Raw genomic sequence first — 22,226 nt, 5'->3', positions numbered from 1 at the left:
TTAGACTTTTAAGTTTAGAATTTAAAAGACTTGTACCAACAATTAGGAAAGAAAAGGCAAAATAAATAAAAATACAAGAAGTATAAAAGTGGTCTGATTTGCAAAACGCAATGCTCATGCCACAGCCTGATCCCTAAGTATCCTACACAAGGATCTTTTGGGTGCAAGAAACAGAAACTGTCCAGGTAGGCAGGTGAAGGCAGGTTTATGTCACAGGACTGACAAGTGGTTAACCATTCCCTCCCTCCTTCACGCCTCTCTGCTTGTCCACTCTATTCTCCTCTCAACAGACCAGCAACGTCTTCTGCCAGCCTCTTGATTTCTGCTCTTTGCCCTGGCTGAGTTCCTACTTCTGGTCCAGGGCAGCGGTACAGCCTGAACCACTGCAGTACTGGCACGCTCCCTCTCTCAGGTCCCGCCTCTCTGCATATGCAGAGGCTCACAACCCACAATTGTGTTAACCTATCATCAACCACAGCCTTCCTTCCACAATCACCTCGCACCTCCAGTAAGAGATGTGACGTTTGATACAGACTCAGAGAGTGCGAGTGACTTTTCTAAGAACACACAGCTAAATGCAATGACCACTGGGGAGAGGGCAGATATTAAATCTTGGATTAATCCCTAAACCACCAAACAAAATTGACTTCAAAGCAAAGATTTTGCTCATCTGCCAAGGAAGCTTCTGATAATTGAAGCTTTCTGCCAAATTGAAGACGGAGACACTGTGCTGAACAAAGGCCAAGGACCAAGCCCTTGTCTTGCACGTGCATCCTAATTCAGACGTACCCAGCCAGGGGGCTCGTGATTGCTCTTCATACCAACAGGACCGCTAAAGGGCTCAAGGAAAGGACAGCCAGAGCAAGTAGCTTTCTAGGCGAACTCGAGCAAACAGGATGAACACAGCCAAGCAGCTGGCATTTTAGCTGCAGCCCAGATCAACAGGCACCAAGTTCCCCCTTCACCTTCAATCTGATTTCCTTTTAGTCCCCAATTCCAGTATAAATGGAACAGAATCTCACACGTTCTTTTGAACTTCGTAATCAACCTTATGGTATCAGCATTGGAAAACAGTTATGGAATAAAGCAAGCTGTTCGTTTTTCTTCCTTTCATAATAAAATAGAGTTTTCATTGCTCATGGTTCTGTGGCCGTTGCCCTGTGTGTTAGGGGGTGGCTCTGGGTTGGGCTGCATCTTCTTACACCTCTTACTTCTCAGCCCACCCAACCTAAGCCCCGGACTGAAGACCCTCAGTCAAACACACGGCTGAGCCTCCCTTTCTGCCCAAAAAAGCAGGAAGGACACCCAGAGTCTCCTGTGGATCATCTGAGCCACCGAGTGTGGGACACCCAGAGTGGAGGGAAGAAGCGATGTGTCAGGTCTGGCATGGTGCCAGAATCATCGCCCCCAAGACTGCCTGTGTCCGAATCCCAGCACCTGTGATGATGCTACCTCACATGGCAAAGGGGACTTTGTGGATGTGGTTAAAGTTAAGGACTCTGAGGTGCAGAGAGGATCCCAGATTCTCCAATGTCCCTATCTAGTCGCATGGGTCCTTGAAAGCAGAGAAGCTTTCCCAGCTGCTGTCAGTCAGAGGGGATGTGACTTTGGAAGAAGAGTCAGAGAGACGTGACTGCCGGCTTTGACGATGGAGGAAGGGGCCGTGAGCAAGAAATGCAGGTGGCCTCTAGAAGCTGGAAAAGACAAGGAAATGCACTCTCCCCTGGGGCCTTCATAGAGGAGCACAGCCCTGCCAGGAGACCCATGTCAGACTGCTGACCTCCAGAACTCTAAGCTAATAAGTGTGTGTGGTTTGAGTCACTAAGTTTACGGTCATTCATTACAGCAGAAAGAGGACACTGATGCAGCTGCAAGGAGGACTGTCTGTCACATTCTCCTGAGCCTGCGGCAAAGGCAGGAGTGGGAGGGGCGGGGCGCCAGGAGGTGTGAATCTCAGCCCCGTAGGACTTCAGGGCGGGAAGGCAGAGCCTGGGCCCTGCCTTCACCTTGGTATTACCTGGGGAGCTTTTAAAAATGCTGGGCCGCATCCCAGACCTGGTAAACCAGACTCTGGCAAATACCCAGAAGTTGGTGTTTTAATCTGTAATTCCAATCTGTAGCCAAGGTTGAGAATCACTGACTCCCCGAGAGGGGAAAGGACAGCTCAGATTCCCAGGTACTGAGTGGCAGCCCCGGTTCAGAACTCAGGTCTCCCCATCACCCCCCCCCCAGTCCTCTTTCCACCCCCTCAGTCTACACTGCCTTTACAAGAACTAACAAGATCCCAGAACAGCTGCCTCTCTTCTTCCAGGAAGGGCTCTCCAGGGCCTGACAGCACTTGCAAAGACCCCACCGTGCCACTTCTCTCCTCTCTGAGAGACAGGCAGGTGAGCCCTTGAGCCACACTCCTCAGGGCCACCGTCTCAAGGCTGAGTGAGTTGGGAATACAATTTGCACAAGCCTTATGCTTTTTCTATTTGCCACCATGCAATTCTCCCAGAGGTACGAACACAAGGACTGCACTTGACTTCCAGCGCTTCTACTCAAGTTTCCACTTGAATTCCCATCGTGCGTCGACTTATCCCAGGGCCCCCTTGAGATCATTGTCTCTAAATTCCTGGATCATTCTGCTAGAGAAGCAGATGGCTACCCCGATGCACATTAGAATCACCTAGGGAGGCTTTGAAACTCCCAATGGCCAGACCAAACCTCAGATCGATTAAATTCGAATTCTGAGCGTGGGACCCAGGCATCATTAATTTTTAGAGCTCCCCGGGTGATTCTACCGTGCAGGCAGAAAGTGAAGGCACAAATATTCCCATGGGCCTGGGCTGTCTTCTGGTGAATCCCGTGCCCCCGGCCCCTCCCGTCTCCCCCAGGCGACCATCCTAGAGTGCTGTGGGAGCTCCATCCTCTCCCCTTTCTCAGCCTTTCTCTTCCATTCTCTAGACTCCTTATTTATTCTCCTCCCTGCCACTGCTGATTTTCTTGATTCTCACAGCATCCTCCAAGACATGGCTCCTTAGAGTGTGATCGACAGTACCATGTTGGAGCTTAGAAAGGCAGACCTCAGAACTCGCTCTGGACCTGCAGAAACAGAATCTACATTTTAACAAGATCCAGGGTGATCGGATGCACATCTGAGTGTGGGAAATGCCAAATACCATGTCTGTTGCCAAGATACTCTGTGTCCCAGCACTCACGGTATGATGCGGTTACAGACCAGCCAGCCGGCTAGTTCCAGGGTAACTCTCAGATGAGCAGAATGCACGTCCACGCTTCCTCCAGCAGGAGGAGGCATGCAGGGTAATTTTCTACTTTTTGGTGGATGGGTTGAATCATTATTACTAACTACCAAAAAAACACTCATCTAAAAACTAAATTTGATTATAAGACCTTGTTCCTGTCTCTGATCCTAGCACATGAGAGAAAGGCCAGCGTCCTTTCAAAAGGGGCTAGTAGTGCAAAGTCCTCTGCAGGTTGGCCCGGGCCGCTCAGCTGCTCAGTCCTTTCAGGGAACAGGAGAGAGTCATGCTCGTTCTGAGCCAGGTAATGCCCACAAAAGACAAGTCTGCCACGGAACCTGCAGCCCCCAGCATGGCCTTGGGCAACCAGGGGCACCCTAAAACATCCTCCTGACTTCACAGGCACACTTCATCTCAGTGGCTAAGTCCGTAAATCATGACTTTTTAGCATTATGAAAATTGAAAGGCTAAATATAGTCGTGGCATTTTACTGTAACCTTAAAGTGATGCCCTGTTGGGGGAAACAGTTTTGAAAGGTTCTTGCTCTCAGGAATATGATTAGTTCCTGTGTCTCTATCAGCACAGAGATTCCTTTCAGAGGCTCACTCCATGTGACTCAGAAGTCCTCTAGAATCTAGGCCTTCCCAAACTTTCCTAAGGATAAGATTGGCCTGGATTCCTTGCTCAAAAAGAAATTTCCCAGCCGCAGCCCAGACCTACTGAACCAAGTTTCTGTTGGAGGAGACTTGGTAGGGTACGCAGCACACCTGGCGCTCCAGCAGTCTCGTCATCAGCAAGGCCTTCAAACGCCGAAGCCCCATCCCAGCTCCCTGCCCCCAGCCCCTGTGCCCATTTCTGACAGGTATTCTTTCTTCTTAATCACCCACAGGATAGTCATTTCCTATTGCATAAATTCTCTCTTTTTATGCACAGCCAAATTCTGGCTCCCTATAATTTCTCTTCATTAGTATAGCTCTTCTTCCAGACATAGAACAATTTTACATTTTCTCCTTGAGCTATAAACCTCCTTGTTTATTTTCTTGTCTTATTTTCAAAGGAAATCTTTGATATTGCTGAGAAAAAAAAAAAAGCATTTTCCTTTAATGAGATCTTGTAATAAAATTACAAGTTAAAAGGTTACTTACATAAAAATGTAGTGGTGTACCTTTTTGAACTTTTTAAATATTCTCCATTGATGAAAAGTAATCAGACTAGGGTGTCAGGGCCCCAACTCATATATCCTGAAGGACAATACACCCATGTGCTCTGGTACTGAGAGCTGCCACAGTCTGCAGGTTAAAGACTTGCCATGCATTCCTCTGATTTAATTACATTACAGTTTAAGAAAGATTTATTGAGTGTGTAGCGTGTACTAAGCACTATGCCGTTGGCAGGGGACACTGATGTAAAATTCATCTAAGCAGTTTGATTACATTTGCCTATAAGTCCCCGGGTAGATGAGCTCTGTGGCTGTGCTTCTAATCATGATTTTAGCAATTGGAAAGAGTCGCAGAGGCTCTCTGATCCAACCTTTCAATCCATTAAAAATGGATAGGTAAATGTAATAGAGATTCTGTTCTTCAGGACTTCACCATCTAGTAAGGGAGGCAATATTTTTGAAAGAAATAACATTAAGTAAAATTAAAAGCATCTATTCACTGGGTATATGAATGGCTCATCTGTCTGCCTCTGAAGATGGATTCATCCACCTCTATGACGTAATAGAGGGAGAGAGTGATCAGTGTGGAGCTCAGAGGCAGTGCGTTCAACTGTCCCGGGGGTGGCCCAAGAGAGGAGGAGCTTTCTTTCTTTCTTTCATTTCTTTATTCCACAGTTACCTATGACCCCCTGTAGGCTAAACTCTAGGGATAGGAAAAACTGGGACATAGGTTACAGTCAATCATCGTGATTTGCAGATTCTATATCTACGAATCTACCTACTCACCAAAATTTATTTGTGACTGCAGAACCAATACTCTTGGCACTTTCACAGTCATTTGCAGACATGCACAGAAGGGTAATAAGTTTGAGTGTTCACTTGACACACATATTCCCAGCTGAGGTCAAACGAGGCGATGCTCTGCCTTCTTGCTTCAGCTCTCCTGCTGTAAACAAGTGTCCTTTTCACGGTCTATTTAGTGCCACATTTTTCTGTTTTTTCATTGGTGCTTTCATGATTTAAAATGGTCCCCAATGAAATGGGTAAAGGTGGTCAAAAGGTACAAACTTCTAGTTGTAAGATAAATAAGCCCTGGGGATGTAATGTACAGCATGGTGACTGCAGTTCACAACAGGCATTGTATACTTGTAAGTTGCTAAGAGATTTGGAAAGTTCTCATCTCAAGGAAAAAAAATTTGTAACTGTGTGTGGAGATGAATGTTCACTAAACTTTTTCTGGTAATCATTTCGCAATATATACATATATCAAATCATTATGTTGTACACCTAAAATTAATGCAATGTTATATGTCAATTATATCTCAATTTAAAAAATAAATAAATAAAATGGCCCCCAAGAGTAGTGCTGAAATGCAGTCTTGTGTTCTAAGTGCAAAAAGGCTGTGATGCGTTATGGAGAAAATACAAGTGTTAGATAAATTTCCTTTAGGCATGAGCTATAGTGCTGTTGCTTGTGAATTCAATGTTAATGAATTAATGATTCGGTACATTGAGAAAAAGAAAGGAACTTTGCTGATCTGCCCTTGAGTCTGCCCTGGAAAGTGCTAAAGTAACATCTATAGTGTGTAATGAAGCTGTGGAAAAGGTGGAAAAGCAGCTGAACTAGTGAATTCATGAAATGAAGATTGATTTAAAAAAAAAAAAAGCACGGTGGACAGCATTGTGAGACTGAAAACCAAGGAAATTTAGGGTTACTTTACCCAGGCTCAGGATAATGTGAAATCCTTTTCTGCTAATGTTTTATCCTACAGAAATAGTGCCTATAACTGATTATATGTAAGCAACATACGTCAAATTAGATGTCTTCAAACAGAAATGTATACGAAACAAGTTTATGTCTTGATCTATTGATGAAAGTGTTGTGGTGTTGTGACCAGAGGCCCACAGGAGCCTAACCCTATATGGCTCAGTATTTACTAATTTGATGTTCATGGTGACTTCATAGAACATGACTATCACAAAGAAGGCTCGACTGTGTACGTAGTATGGGAAAGAGACAGGTAATCAACAGTCGCTCTAGAAAGTGATCAATGTTAAGACAGCCTCCTGCACTGGGTGCCTGGGGGAACACATGGATGAGACCAGGTGACTAGGTTCCACATTTAAATATATTTTTCTGTAAAAAATTCTGAAAGACACTTTTATATTTTTGCTTTTTAAGTTACTTGTCTAGATCAACACAATTTATGATTAGCTATGATTTCTTCACAAGCATCAGACACACTCAAGAAATCTTGCAAAGTGAGAAAAATCTAGCCCACAGAGCATTCTCAAAAGTAATTAAAGTTTTGAGTGAGTTAAAAATTCTACAATTTTAATGAAGTGTTTATAGCGTTATATTTGGTAGACAGTTACACATTTATTATTGTCGATATCAATTTTGAAATTTTTTATTTTCTAGCCAATAATTTTTGTTTGTTGGTTTCAAGTCATTTTTTTAGGTCCTGAGAAAGTTCATATTCCTTGGTCACCACAGGATAGATCCAGACTTTGAGGACTCTAAAGCTTGTGCAGTTCGAGGGCCTTTTTAAGAAAAAGAACATAAAATTACAAAACCAAAACTAGACCCCTTGGAAGAGGCAGCATTAGCTTCTCGATTAATCTGCCTCTATTAGACACTTAGAGCCTATTGGATACAATGTCCTCTGCAGAGGCCACTCTGGATACCAGAAGACCAGGTGGGAAGGTAGAGCAATAGTTCAGGAAACAGAAGATGAAAGTCCAAATTTATGGATGGAAAGGATGAGATAGATACAAGAGCTATTGAAGAGATTGGTCTGACAGGACATGGCATTTGATGAAGAAGGTGTCAGAGGGTGGCAAGAATGTATACTGCTGGGATGACTTCATGAGTCATAAGAGGGAATACAGAAGGGACACGAGTGGTTGGGTGGAGCAGGTTTGGAAGATAAATGACTTCAGTTTGGGAAATATCAAACCTGTGGGGCCAGTGGACCGTCCCAAGGTAATACAGGGTGCATTCCAGATGGAGATGTATGGAAGCCATTGCATGTATATATGGAGTTCACGAGAGAGGACTGACCGGTGTGCACAAGTCAGCTGTTGGCGTGTGAATGGTCGTTGAAGTTGATGAGATCTCCCAGACGAGTGCATAAATTAAAGAGGGATGCACAATGGAGATAGCACCCTGGGGAACACCAGCATTTAGAGGTAGAGAGGCACAGAATGAAAATGGAGAAATATTTTTTTATTCAATACTGTTAATTGAGTACCTGCAGGTGCCACATACTATGCAATGTGTTGTGGGTCAGAGAAAGCTGAGTCAGGCACGGAGATGGTCAGCTGGGGCCAGGGGTCAGGGAGACAGGTAGCTCCAGATAGCTGGAGCTTGGAGGGTGAGCACAATTTGGGTTTTCCAGATGAGAGAATTGATGAGCAAAGGCACAAAGTTAGAAAAACAGGAAATAGTGAGCAGCTCATTCTGACCAGAATTTAGGCTATTGAGAGAGAGAAGTGGATGAAGATGATAGGTTGGAATTAAATTATGGATGGGTTTGGAAAGCCAAAATATGAAGTTTAACAATGGGAGCCTCTGATGATTTTTGAGCTGAGGAATTTTACAGTCGGAGCTGTACGTGCGAAAGAGTTCTCTAGCAGCTATGCAGACAACTGGCATTGCAGAGGCCAACATAGAGACTCTTACAGTAGAACCAGCAAGAAGTAAGGGAGCCTGGACTCAGAGGGTTGCCATAGAAATATGGCGGAGGGAATAAAAGTGAGTGATTGTGTCTAGAGGAATTTATGGCATTTGACTGACGAGACTGACAGGTTCTATGACTGAGCTAGTAAAGACTGAGTCCAGGTTTTGAGCCTAGATGGTTGGGAGGCAGGTACAGCATTTCCTGTAATTGATCTGTAAGAACACAAACCACAAGCCCTGGAGCCCACAGGGAAAGAGGAACATAACTGTGAAAGTGACAGAGGGACTTCGCTGTGTGAGTCCTCCTCCCTGTGACCTGCACATGGGTCGCATCACTGCAGCCTCAGATCATGAGGCTCCACACTGTAGCTTGACAGGAAGGTCGAGTTCAGCTAAAACGCCCATATTTCTCCATCTTGCAGTTGGCTTTGTTGTTTGTTTGTTTTTTATTTAATCCTGAACTAGAACTTGCTTTTTTTCTGGTGGCATTTCATCTGGTTGGGTTTTGCCTCCACACCCCATTGGTTGAGCTGGTTTTCAGCTTTCCTTCATCTTCCCTGAAGGGAACGGCCCTGGCAGGTCACACCACCTCTCATTTAGATGAGCCTGCCTCTAGGCATCTTGCTTTGGTTTTGTCTAAGAGCCAGCCTGTACCCCTCGCAGTCACTAATGGAATGCAGGACAGAGGGGCATCCTTCCGGCCTGTTCACGAGTTCTCCTCAGACAGAGATCACCTTGAGATAGCTGGGAAGGTCAGAAAATAGGGACAGAGTAAGGGAGGGAAGGGAAGGGGGAGGCAGAGAATGTCTCCTCTCAGGTCCTGGGGACTGGCTCCCTGGTGACCACACTGCCAGGTCCCCCAAAGGACTCACTGAGAATCCTCTGTAGGCCCCCTTGGAACTCCCGCCGGAAACTGCCTACAGCTGCTGCTTCCTGGATCTCCTCCTGGGGTTTGTGGAGAGACTGCTTTCACGTCTCCTTCTCCCTTTCCTGGAGGACTTAGCAACCGGCAGCCGGGCCCAGCAACCTAATTTGCCCTGTGTTCAAAAATAATTAAGAACACCAAGACAGCAACATCAGAGCATTGAACCAAGCACAGGCCCTTCTGGAGTGCTGGGCCTGAGTAGCCTTAAAGGTGACACTCTCATGAAGCCCTGCCAATGGACGGGTATCAGTGATTCACGAGATGTGACTTTACTGTGCATCCACACTTCCTCCCGGGGCCAGGATAAAGCTGAACACTGCCCCTTGGCTGCAGATATCCACATGTATCTCCTCAGAAATCACTGAGAACTGCTGCCCCAGCTGAGACAACAGAGACGCCAGGGACACCCACCCTCCCTCCATCCACTGGCCAGTCCCTTAAGGAGACCTCTGTCACCTATTCCTCTTCTCTGTGCACACACCAAAAGAGGACAGGTGATATCTCAGAAGTGGTCCATGAGCCGCCATTGTTCAATTTTATTATTAGTTGTTGTTAATCTCTTACTCTGCCTACTTTATAAATTAAACCTTATCATACATATGTATGTATAGGGAAAAACATAGTATATATAGGGTTCAGTACTATCCATAGTTTTCAGGCACCCACTGGGGGTCTTGGAACATATGCCCCACAGAAAAGGGGAGCTACTATATGAAAGAATCGACTCTGATTTCTGCTTTCCTCCAAAGGTAATAACTTTCCAGCTGACTTTGATTTCTTGTTCTGACCCTTCAGAGACAACCCTGCTACTCACTTTAATCTCAAGACTCACGTGAGTTCCCGGGATCTGAAGACCGCCATCGAGAAAATCACCCAGCGAGGAGGGCTGTCTAATGTAGGTATGTGATCCCGGTGCAGATCGCTCCATCTTGCTTCTGCGGTTCTCTTTCTATGTGGTTGTCTTCTATACAGGAGGAGGAAAACTAATAATCGTCCATCAAGAAAGGAGTCACATAGTATTTGTATCTTTTCTAAAGTATGATCGTGTTTTCAGGGGCAAGAATTGTTATCACACATATGCTGGAGAGTTCCAGCATGCCTGCTTCCTTGGGATGGCAGCTTTCTTCAGGACAAAGAGGCCTGCTATTATGACTGTCTCCTGATTGGTCTACAAGTCATCAACTATCTAAAGTTAAATGTTTTAACCAGTTCCATTCAGGAAGCTCCACAGTGCCCCTTGGGAAACTTCTTCCAATCATCTCCTGTTAAAGTGATGACCGTGCAAAGAGAGGCGTGTTCTTTATCTCAAGCCCAGTCTTCTGTGATGTCTGAGCCTTGGTGGCGGTGATGGGGTGGGTACCAGAAATCCGAAGTTCCATTCCTCAGTGGGGTAGGTCCAGAAACTCCATTTTATCGGTTCACCCAGCAGTGACTCAGCATTAGGAAACAGATGCCCACTAACCAAGCTCAAAGGCTGCCAGTGAACCCGTGCCAATGTATTAATTTACAAATGGTAGTCTGGCTTCAGGGACACTGGGAAGGGTGTCCACCTCTCAGGGAACTTATTGGTACCATTAAAATCCAAGGGTATGGAGAAGTGAGCCACAGTTGCTTGGCATGGATCACACACAGGGAATAGAACTATTTTTGAAGGAGTATGTTTGAAGTTATAGTAAATTCAATTTAATTACTTCCCTTTCCACCGAGGTGTACATCTCTGTAGACCAGTATATTAGTATCTGGCAAATGGAGAGCTTTGATCTTTGAACAATGCTAAATAAACACTGGTCAAGGCACTGCTATCTGGACCCCAAATCAATATTACTTCATCACAAACATGATAGAGTCGATTTCTGATTTATTTTCAATTTAGTACCTAGATCAGTGAAATTCCAATAAAGTATCATGGAGTAAAACTTAAAAACTTAAAGACATGCTATTTCCTTGAGGGATTAGAGAGGTGTCTTAATAAAATCATCATATGTTTTTTCAGTGGATGACATGTTCTCCCTCTGCCCTGTACTGATCAAGGTTTGGGTTCAGAGAACAGAATCCATTTCAATTGGCTTAAGCAGAAAGGGATTTATTTCAGGGTATTAAGTGGTTTTGAAATTATTGAAAGGACTGAACAAATGAACTCTAGGCTGAGCTTTCAGAGATGGCTTCGAAAGTCTTCCTGCAGAACCAGGAGCTCCAAGGAGGTGCTGCCTCTTACAAAATCTGGAAATCAATTTTTAAATTCTGCCACCACAGGGGGCTGGCCCCGTGGCCGAGTGGTTAAGTTCACACGCTCTGCTGTAGGTGGCCCAGTGTTTTGTTGGTTCGAATCCTGGGCACGGACATGGCACTACTCATCAAACCACACTGAGGCAGCATCCCACATGCCACAACTAGAAGGACCCACAACGAAGAATATACAACTATGTACCGGGGGGCTTTGGGGAGAAAAAAGGGAAAAAAAAAGTCATTAAATTCTGCCACCACAGTCTCTTCAGGAATCTGCTTTGGCAGGAAGCCACCATGATCAGGAAGCTTCTGTCACAGCTGCCAGCTCCAAAACCATGCTATGTCTGCTCCATTCACACCCACAAAACCAATGTTCTGCACTCTACCACCTCAACACCAACAAAGTTAGTGACCAAACACAGGCACCTCTGCTAACACTGCCCCGGAGAAATCACGTACTCTACAGATACGTGTCAGTGGAAATAGCAGAATCAAAAATACTGTCTCTGCTCCACTTTCATCTTCTAAATCTCATGTGTGCATCAATTCCGGAAACTAAAACAAATCCGGAACTGTAGCTGCAAGGGAGTCTCAACAATGCAATTTCAGATTTCCAGCCTCTGCTTCCAAAATATGCTAGAAGGTGAATGGAATGTATGTTGAGCACTAGTTGACCATGGCCTCCAAATTTAAGATTGGGTGAGGTCAAGGTGCTCTTCCTATGGCTCCCTGTGCTCTGTCTGCAGGCATCTAACACTAAGCCAGAGGGGACTGCCGGGTGACTTGGGCCTTGAGGGAAATTATCTCTTGCCTATGAAAGCAGTTCTCAACAGCCCAGGTTTTCTCTTAGCAACTGTGTTCTGTGCAGCCAGTTCACATGGGTTCTCCAAGACATTTCTCCAGCAACTGCGTCTGTGACCATTTGATCCTTTCACTTGGCAGGTAAGATTATACTAGCCAAGGGAGCCAGGATGCTGGCCAAAAACAAAAAAGCATTGAGGGTAATGACATTAATCCTAAAGTCTTAAGAAGGTGGTTCCTAACTTTTATTTAGATTGGGGACCCCTTTGAGAATCTCTTGAAAGCTACATACTTTCTACCCAAATAAATACTTATACACACAAAATATTGTGTATAATTTCAGGGAATTTGTGGGTATACCCCCGAGTGCCCCAGGGGTCCACAGAGCCCAGGTTAAGAGCACTGCCTTCCCATATGCAGCTATGCTGACACTAGGGTGACCACTTAGCCATTTGCCAGGAGCATATGGGGCTTTCAGTGCTAAAACTGGGAAAGTCTCAGCAAACTGGGACAGTTGGTCACCCTACTCATAGACACAGCCAGGGCTAGAACACAGTCTTTCAGTTCTTAGGGGCTGCAGCACTTTCCAGGTAGCTAGCATGGAACTGGACAAAATACCCCACTGAACCCAGAATATGGCCCTCCACACCCAGCAGCTCCTGGAGCACTGGGCTCACCCCAAGCAGCAGGAGGCCAAGAAGAGTTTCCCATCATCCAAGTCAAATCCTCCCAGCCCATGCTCTCAATGCAAACAATGTGGGGCTGGCTTAGGGGCTTAGTGGGGTTCCAGCACCCTGGTGGAGAAGGGACCCTTTTGTTCTCATGAATGTCTTCTTCACCTGCTTGCTGGTCCCTAAAACTTTTTTTAAAGCAAAAAAGAAATAGAAATCACAGGTTTAAAATGAAACGGGGCAGGGAAATTCATACTGATGATGGTTGCAAGACCTTGTGAGTGAGCTTAATACCACTGAACTATACATCTAAAAATAGTTAATGTGGTAAAAAAGAAAAAAAAGAAAGAGACAAGGGAGGGAATGAGTATGTTTCTCTGGACCTGCTTATGCTGCTGTGATCTGTTCCTGTATTTATAATCAGCATGACCACAATCACTCCAAGTGTGAGTTTTCTTTTTCTTCCAGGTCGAGCCATCTCCTTTGTGACCAAGAACTTCTTTTCCAAAGTCAACGGAAACAGAGGCGGTGCTCCCAATGTGGCTGTAGTGATAGTGGATGGTTGGCCCACGGATAAGGTAGAGGAGGCTTCAAGGCTTGCAAGAGAGTCAGGAATCAACATTTTCTTCATCACCATTGAAGGTGCTGTTGAAAATGAGAAGCAGTACGTGATAGAGCCCAACTTTGCAAACAAGGTATGTAACTGCCTGGAGACCCACCCAACGTAAGGATTCCCTGCTCTGTGCAAAGCTGTTAACAGCCATCAGGGCAGGGTTCTCATTCCTTAGATGGGCATTAAGCTCACTTCTAGGCAGGAGGGCCCCCAGTGAGGGACTAGTAAGTCTGGAACCCAGAATTACCTTCTCAAAGCAAAACTCCAAATGCACCTGTGAACTGAGGCCAGCATTGGCACCTTGAGAGGAGAACTGTCCCCAAGGTCTCACATGAAGCCTTTCCTGGGCTCCTCCCACAGCCCAAGGGACCTCAACCAGGCAGCCCAGGGAGCCTTCACATGAGCACACACATGGGCACACATACACTCTCTCACACACGTGTGCACACAGACATTGCAAATTAGCCAATCTGATAAACAAGAATAAGGTGGCATTGAACCAGGTCAGGTTTTCAAATACTGCTCCTGGTCATCTACTGTGACCCCCCCACTACAGGCCCTGTGCTCCAGCCAACTGGTTCCTGTCCACGCCAGCACCACTGCCCTCTCCCGCCATGACTTTACCCAGGCTGCCCAGTAGGAATTCCTCCTCTCCATCCATTGGCTGGAATTCAGCTCAGCCTCAGCGCTCATCTCAAATGTCACCTAGTCCATGGAAGGATTTGTGAGCCCCATTTAGATTTTTATAAACCAATTAAAAATATTTCCTAGGATATTTTTAAGTCGTTTCTTGCTCAAGAATAATTTTTTAATTATACAAATCCATCTGTAGCCATCAGGTTTGTGATTCTGTCTGTGACCCCCAGAGAGGCAGCAGCAAGGAAGAAACGCTCCACTTTAGGAACACCAGCCCTGTCACTTCCAGGAGCACACCAACCAGGTGTTCAATGTTTATTTGAAACTGCCTTAAATTTTTTCTGGAACAAGCTTGGGCACAAGCAAATAAATATTCTTTTGCCTGAAGGCAGGGTTGTCTGGAGGACATTGCTTGAGTTTTAAGAGCAGAAAGGTTTGTGTTTCAGTCTCAGGAACTCAAGGATGTCCCTTCACAGCTGACCTTCAGTTTGTTCCTTCATCATAGGGGGGTTATAATTCCACCTTGTAGGATTAGGGTGGGAGGTTAATGAGAGAATCTCTCCGAGAGCTTCAAGAACAACTCGACCGTGTGTGAGACCCCGTCTCTCTGGGTACAGGGCTGCTCTGGAAACATTACTTTAGCTATTTCTCATGTGTGTCTTGTTTTCCTGATCAGAACAAAAGCTGTCTTTAATCCTCTCATGCGTGGGCGCCCTCCAGTGCCAATCATTTGGCTGGCTGCCGGTACAAATGAACCGAGGGGCCTGGAGCAGCATAAATATGAAACTGAAACCAAAGATACGCCTCTCCCTATGGATTTGCTTGACTGACTGCTCTCCACTAAAGCAGAGACCCAGCTGAGGGAGTGGGAGCGAGTCCAGAGACAACTTGAGGGGTCTTTGCCCCAGTGAGTGCTTGACTAGGTACACTGAGATGCAGAAAGCTTTAGGCGGACTAGTGCAGAAATGAGTCTGTTTGCCCTGGTGGTCAAGGGTAATGATGATGGATTGGAGGATTTGACCCCTGACCTGGAGAGTATCCCTCCCCTCTGTCTTCCAGGCTGTGTGCAGAACAAACGGCTTCTACTCGCTCAATGTGCAGAGCTGGTTCAGCCTCCACAAGACGGTGCAGCCCCTGGTGAAGCGGGTGTGTGACACTGAGCGACTGGCCTGCAGCAAGACCTGCTTCAACTCGGCCGACATTGGCTTCGTCATTGATGGCTCCAGCAGTGTGGGGACGAGCAACTTCCGCACGGTCCTCCAGTTTGTGGCCAACCTCAGCAAAGAGTTTGAGATTTCAGACACAGACACGCGAATCGGGGCTGTGCAGTACACCTACGAGCAACGGCTGGAGTTCGGGTTCGACGATTACAACACCAAGCCGGACATCCTCAACGCCATCAAGAGGGTGGGGTACTGGAGTGGTGGGACCAGCACGGGGGCTGCCATCAACTACGCCCTGGAACAGCTCTTCAAGAAGTCCAAGCCCAACAAGAGGAAGTTAATGATCCTCATCACTGATGGGAGGTCCTATGATGACGTCCGAATACCAGCCATGGTTGCCCATCACAAGGGTAAGCTTGTCTTGCTGAACATCTCTCTGGGGCTTAGTGGGCCAGTGTGACAAGGAAGGGACTGTCTTTGTGCATTGGTTTTGTCTACCAGTCAATAAAATGTTCAAAACTGTCGAGAGGATATTTGGGGTGTAGTTAAATAGGCCCCTGTGAGGGGCGATGAAGGAATGAGCAGGGAAGATGGAGGTAGCTTCCAAAGTTCATGGCAAATCCAAGGCCTTGGGGTGACTGGGAAGGTTAACCCTTTCCTTTACACCCCACACCCTGAGGCGTCCCACATGGAGGGGAAAAGGAATTTGACTCGTTACTTTGATCTCTATTGAAGACCACAAAATTGTGTTAGAAATTTGAAGAAAACTAATGTTTTAAAAGAAAAGTACTATTTTTATCATCAACTGCTAACCAGATGTTGGGGGTTTTAGGGAGACCTCAAAGAAATTTTCCTTCAAAATATTTAAAGAGCTGGGGCCGGCCCCATGGCTGAGTGGTTAAGTTTGCACACTTCACTTCAGCGGCCCAGGGTTTCACCAGTTTGGATCCTGGGTGAGGACGTGGCACCACTCATCAGGCCATGCTGAGGCGGCTTCCCACATGCCACAACTAGAAGGACCCACAACTAAAAATATACAACTATGTACTGGAGGGCTTTGGGGAGAAAAAGGAAAAATAAAATCTTTAAAAAAAAATTTAAGGAGCTATTTCCATATAAAAATTTGTGAGAGGCCAATAGAAAGTTTAAAACCATGAAAAATGATCAAAATATTTTTGTTGATATTTAGAAAGTCAGTCACACTTAATGCCTTTTTCACAAAATCTACATATAATCACTGTTTTGAAAAGTGCTGTAAAATATCAGAAAACTACAACCTGGAGAAAACCCCAAGTCATAACAGTATGATAAAAAAAGTAAGCCAACAGGCCAGCCCGCTGGTGTAGTGGTTAAGTTCATGCACTCTGCTTCAGTGACCCAGAGTTTGCAGGGTTGGGTCCCAGGTACAGACCTGCACACCACTCCTGAAGCCACACTGTGGCGGCATCCCACGTACAAAGTGGAGGAAGATTGGCACAGATGTTAGCTCAGCGACAGTCTTCCTCAAGCAAAAAGAGGGAGATTGGCAACAGATGTCAGCTCACGGCCAATCTTCCTCATGAAAAGATTTTTTTTTTAAAAGTAAGCTGAGTGGTCAGTGAATACCAAAGACCTACAGATAAGCACTATTGAACAAGACTCACTTGGGGCCATGGTTGTTTTCTTGCTATAGTTGTTTTCTTCTTCCGTGTACATTTTTTTTTCCTTTTTCTGCTGAGGGAGATTCATCCTGAGCTAACGTCTGTTGCCAATCTTCCTCTTTTTTTGCTTGAGGAAGATTGTCCCTGAGCTAACATCTGTGCCAATCCTCCTCTATTTTGTATGTGGGTCACCACCACAACATGGCTGACAAGTGGTATAGTTCTGTGCCCGGGATCCAAATCTGAGAACCCCGGCTGCTGAAGCAGAGCACACCAAACTTAACCACTATACAACAGGGCCAACCCCTTCTGTGTACATTTAATTTGAGTTAGTTTGCAGGATTTTCAGTATTCTTTAAAGCTGCTGTTAATCCTTCCCCAAACAAGGAGAGGCGTACTCCTAGTGGCGGGATGGTAGATGGCCTGCATGCCTGCAGTCACAGTGTCTCTTGGGCTCATGGCAGCAGAGTGAAGATGGTTCAAGGCTCAGAGACAACCTGCCCAAAGTTCCAAAGTGAGTGGGCAGAGCCAGCTGGGCCAGCTCTTGACGATAAGGCCAGGGGTCTCCTGCTCTCTCTACACATCTGTCTCCAGCTCATGTCAGCTCCACTCTCACTTGTTTTGCTAGATGTATCTCCTTTGGGCCTCACTCAAAGGGTATCCTTGGCCTCCTCATCAGAGGTGAAGACTGAGGGAGATGTCCTGGGAGCTGTCAGAGCATGTGGCGTATTCTGGACAGGTTTAAAGAACCAGGACCAGTAGATGCAAATTACATGGAGCAATGAGCATTGTGTCCCTGGGAGTGTCCAAGCCAATGCTGGGTGACCATCTGTCAGAATTGCCAGCGGAAGATTTTCTACAATAGGGGTGGACTCAGGGATCTGAAAAGCTAAATTTCTAATACTATTTGTGTTGTCTTTTTGGGGGGTCAGCCTTTCCATCTTTGAGCAAAAACAAGGCCTTAGTCAATCTAAGCTGCATTCTGCAGCAAAGCTCTTCCACTGCCACTTGGCAGCATTTTAAAGCCCAAAGCTGGCTTTTCCCAATGTAGACAACATTCAGAGAACAGACACTGGAGAGGTCAGAGAAGGGACTGGTAGCTTAAATGCACCTTAATGAGCCACAGCTGAAAAGCAGCTTGGACTAGAACCATGTGAGGTGTGGATGGCTCTCCCATCAGCAGGACAGGGTGCCCAGAAGATGCTCGAGATAACCACACGGGCCGTGGTGGGTGGCTGAGGGAAAGGCACCTGGGCAGGAAGGCCACAGCCAGGCTCTGCCCTCTGTTTCATGGCCATCTTGCTCACTCACTCTACTCTGGCCAGGCTGAAGGTGATGTGGGAATAAGCTTGTGTAGAGTAAGGTCAAGCACCTTCTGACCAGCTGCCCCGAACCCAAATCGAGAACCATATACCAGGCAGTCTCCCAGTTTCCCCGGTGAGAATAGATGCCTAGTCTCTGAATCTGTCCTCTCCTCCCTGGGGCATCTTGCCTCCAGTTGTGGTCCAACTCCTTTCATCCCATTATACTCTTCCCCATTTGCATCGAGATGTGCTCGAGTCCCTCCCTTCCTAAAAAACAAAAAAATTCTCTTTGACCTCGTGTTCTGCTCCAGTTACCACCTGTGCCCTCCTCTTTACAGGCCAACTGTAAGGGCTGGAAAGGATTGTATGTGCTGTCCCCACATCTTCATTTCTTTTTCACTCTCAACTCACAGCAATTCCTTTGGTTCTTTGGCATCTACTCCCCCGAAACTGCTCTCACCAAGCTACCAATGTCTTGTTTTTTACAAATCCATTGAGTGCTTTTTCATTTTCCTCTTACCTGACCTCCCTGCAGCAGCCAACACTGTTGGCCCCTCCCCCAGCCTGAAACCCTTTCTTCACGGCGGTCATGGAGCAGAGGCTGGGTGACCAGCTCTCCGGGTCCTTGTGCAGTGGGAATGAGGTTGGATCCATGGCTTGTAAAGTCACCCTCAAGTCTAAAGTAACCCAGTTCCACTGGATTAGTTAAAAAGATCTTGAACTGTCTTTTGACACGTTTAAGGCTCTCTGAGGTTTTGTTTGGCTCTACTCACGGGGACAGCAGGTGTGTGCCATGTGGTGTGATCTGCGTGGCACCAACGTTTCACTTGTCCCAAAATATCATCCCCTCTGCTGCTCCTGGACATGAAATTATTATCGTGTATTTACTCCATTCTGTCTGGTTTTTCCCCCCAAAGATTATAAACTTCTATGAGATAGCAGCTATATCCATTTTGCTACTGTTGGCATATAGCAGATGTGCATGCTTTGGGGCACGTTTGATGTTGGATTCTATTGTGTTCAAACACAGTAACCCACAGAGCAAGAGGAAGACAAGGATTCCTTAGCAGGCCCTTCTCTTGGGCACATTTGCTTCATCCAAACTTTGTCCCCACAGGAGTGATCACCTATGCAATAGGCGTTGCATGGGCTGCACAGGACGAGCTGGAAGTCATTGCTACTCACCCTGCCAAGGACCACTCCTTCTTTGTGGACGAGTTTGACAACCTCTACAAATCTGTCCCCAAGATCATCCAGAACATTTGCACAGAGTTCAACTCACAGCCTCGGAACTGAATTCAGAGCAGGCAAGGCATCAACACCTGCTGCTTTCCCACTGGCTCTGGGACAACCCCCAGCGCTTTACAGGGCACGCGGGGTGGCAAGGCATGTGGGGCTTCCTGGAGAACAGATGCGTGGTGGTTATTCTTTGCCAGCATGGTTTTTCATACTTCAAAACTTGGAGCTTGAAAGATAATCATAAATTTGTAGACTGAGGCAAAATGATACATCATTTTGAGGGTGCTGAGGATTTTCCATTTTGACAATTGTTTTCAAAATAAATGCTCAGAATAGAGTGCAGGTATTATGACAGGCTTAACTAGAGCTTCTGTGAGGTTTTTTTTTAACTTTATTTCTCGTTAGAATTCTGTAACTCTCAACAAGTTTCATTTTGGTCACGACAATATGGGAGTTGCTTAATTAAATGTTTAAAAGGATTACGTGCCATCATTCTGACTATGTCATGGGTCGTGTTCACAGGGTCTGTGACAGGGCCACTCTTTGCTCTTCTCGTTCCCCAGAGCATCTGCTGCGCATTCATTCCTGTCCCAAGGTGACACACACCCATGGGGATGCAGAGAGAGTGTGGCAGCAGCACTGCTGCCAATTCACCTCCTCCTCTCTATTATCTGAATCACCACGCACCTGCCACCTGTAGCTATAGAGCAGCTGGGGGATGGCATTGGAGAACCAAGTTGATCTCGCTTAAAAGCAGTGCATTAGGCTAGTGTAGATGCTTTTAGCTCGAGCTGAACATTAGAATCGCTTGGGAGGCTAAAATGCTGGTCCCCAGGCCCCATCCCAATACCAGTCAAATCTGAGTCTCTGGGAAGGGAGCCTGAATGTTGGCGTGTGTGAAGAGCTCTCTGGCGTTATTGCTGGGCTGCCAGGATTGACGACCATTGAGCTACTTCTGAGGGGTCAGTGTCATAGCTGTTTCCTGGGAGAGCCCTGTTTATGCCTATTGTCTGGGGTCCCATCCAGTTTTGCATTTGTCCTGGGTTTTTCATTTATTTCATGATTAATAGTTGCATTAAGATAAGTCGGGATGGGGTTTGCTTGAACTCCACTTTTTACTTCCAGCTTCTGCCAAGGACTCATCCATTAGGAGATGAAATATTTGTGCAATGGGGGAATGTTCAAAAAAGTCATAAATAAAGCTGACTTACGTATCGACAGTTATGTTTTGTAAAAATATGTGTTGAAGAACGCGACTCTCAATGGAGGCAAAGAGATAGCGTCTGTGTCAATACTTGGGACAAAATATTTACATGAAAAAATTGAAGATATCATCTATTTATCAGAATTTGCATTGAGCTTACCAAATCTCTCACTATCTGGAGAGAGAATATATCAGCAATTTAAAATATTGAGGTCAACAGAGAAAAATCAATTAAAGGTGTCAGCAATTGCAAATTTATTCACCATAAACTTCACGTTGAAAGCCATGGCAAACAGATTCGTTCAAAAACCTCAAAATACAAAAAACTATTTTAAAAAAGGAAATGCTTCTTAAAGATACCAGTGACACACTATTAGTGAAAAATTCAGCGAAGAAACTACTTAAGGAACTGAAGTCAGTACCAGGAAGGATTATTCCACACAGATTTTTGAATGTGCAGATAATGGATATAAAGGAGTTTTTCAGTGTTGCTTCAACGTACACATATAAATTATTTTAATTTTTTAAAGAAAAATTTTATTTTGGAAAAGTTTTGGAATATAATTATTTTATAGGATGCTTAATATAAAAACCAATTTGTCAGCAATAAGTAAATATTTCCAAAAATAATATAATTTTCATTATGTTGCTGTCCTCTTTCAGTTATAAAATTGTCCCACTTGGGGAAATAAATGATCTGGTCATCCTAGTTACAGGTCTTATAATTTTGAAGCTAAATGAAGCCTCTTCGAACATGCATTGTCTACACGTTGTCAACAAAGATTTGAGTACGTGCTGCGGGGAGGCAAGGCTCACCAGAATGCAGGTGGTTGAGGCACTCAGAGGCTACGGTGTTGTCAGAATTGTCTGTGTGGATGTTCAGATCACCAAAGATGATGACAGGAGTCGGGATGGAGAGAGAAATTGTGAGGCAAGCTTTGGTGTCTTCAGGTTGGGAGAAGACAGCAGTGACAGCGATGGAGGGCTGAGGCTAGATCTTCGAGGGAGCTGGGGGCTTTGAGGCAGGAAGGAGCAGAGACTGGGAGGGCAATGGGGGCGAAGAGCAGACCCATCCCCATTCTAGGCCTGAAATACACGGGATGAGAGAGCACCAACAGCCTCCACTTGGGAGGTTGCAGAAGACAAGCAGGTTTCAGGTAAGTTGGGGTAAGAAGGGGAGGAGGCTTCTGGTAGATCGCTGACCACAAATAGGCACTCCCCACAATGCAATGGGAAGGCTGGGGAGGGAATGGGGCTGAATCAGATCAGGGTTTGCACATAGCAGTTTGGAGATACGGGTCCTGGTGTTGTTGGGTCAAGTGGGAGGCTTGTGTATAAATGCCACCTTGCTCAACCTAAACTGTACCCAACACTGCTGGAGCAGGGCTGAAATCTTAACACTAGAACTTTACAGACAATCCATGTCAAACCCTCCAAAGGCAAAAAAGGAAACCCAGGCCAAAAGAAGGCTGTACAGGTACGTAGGGACAGAACTAGAATTCAGATAGCCTGTCTTCCAATCTACTGACTCATTTGACGGCCTCTGGCGGGGGTCAGATGTCCCACACCTCCCCCATCCCTATCCTACACACACACCTGGCTGTGCACACTTGTGGGCTCTGGTCCAGCCTTTGCAGAACTCTCTGGGTCCTGCAAACTCAGAGCCAATGTCCCAAGGCAACTGTTTCTTTCATTCCACGGTCTCAGCAGAAAAGATC

The 22,226-nt window shown here is 45.8% G+C and overlaps 1 protein-coding gene across 1 annotated transcript in view; it reads left to right on the top strand.

The window, feature by feature from the left end:
• VIT (vitrin) overlaps positions 1–22,226 on the top strand; it is a 114,162-nt gene that overhangs the window by 84,130 nt on the left and 7,806 nt on the right. Inside the window, exons 12-15 of the mRNA XM_005600060.4 lie at positions 9,807–9,910; positions 13,178–13,404; positions 15,018–15,531; positions 19,183–19,372. Of these exons, the coding sequence (XP_005600117.2) occupies positions 9,807–9,910; positions 13,178–13,404; positions 15,018–15,531; positions 19,183–19,361 (1,024 nt within the window). The 3' untranslated portion in view covers positions 19,362–19,372. The remainder of the gene's footprint in view (positions 1–9,806; positions 9,911–13,177; positions 13,405–15,017; positions 15,532–19,182; positions 19,373–22,226) is intronic.

This window comes from Equus caballus, chromosome 15, assembly GCF_041296265.1.
Source record: "Equus caballus isolate H_3958 breed thoroughbred chromosome 15, TB-T2T, whole genome shotgun sequence".
Classification (NCBI taxonomy): Eukaryota; Metazoa; Chordata; class Mammalia; order Perissodactyla; family Equidae; genus Equus; species Equus caballus.
This window is presented reverse-complemented; position numbering and strand designations above follow the sequence as displayed.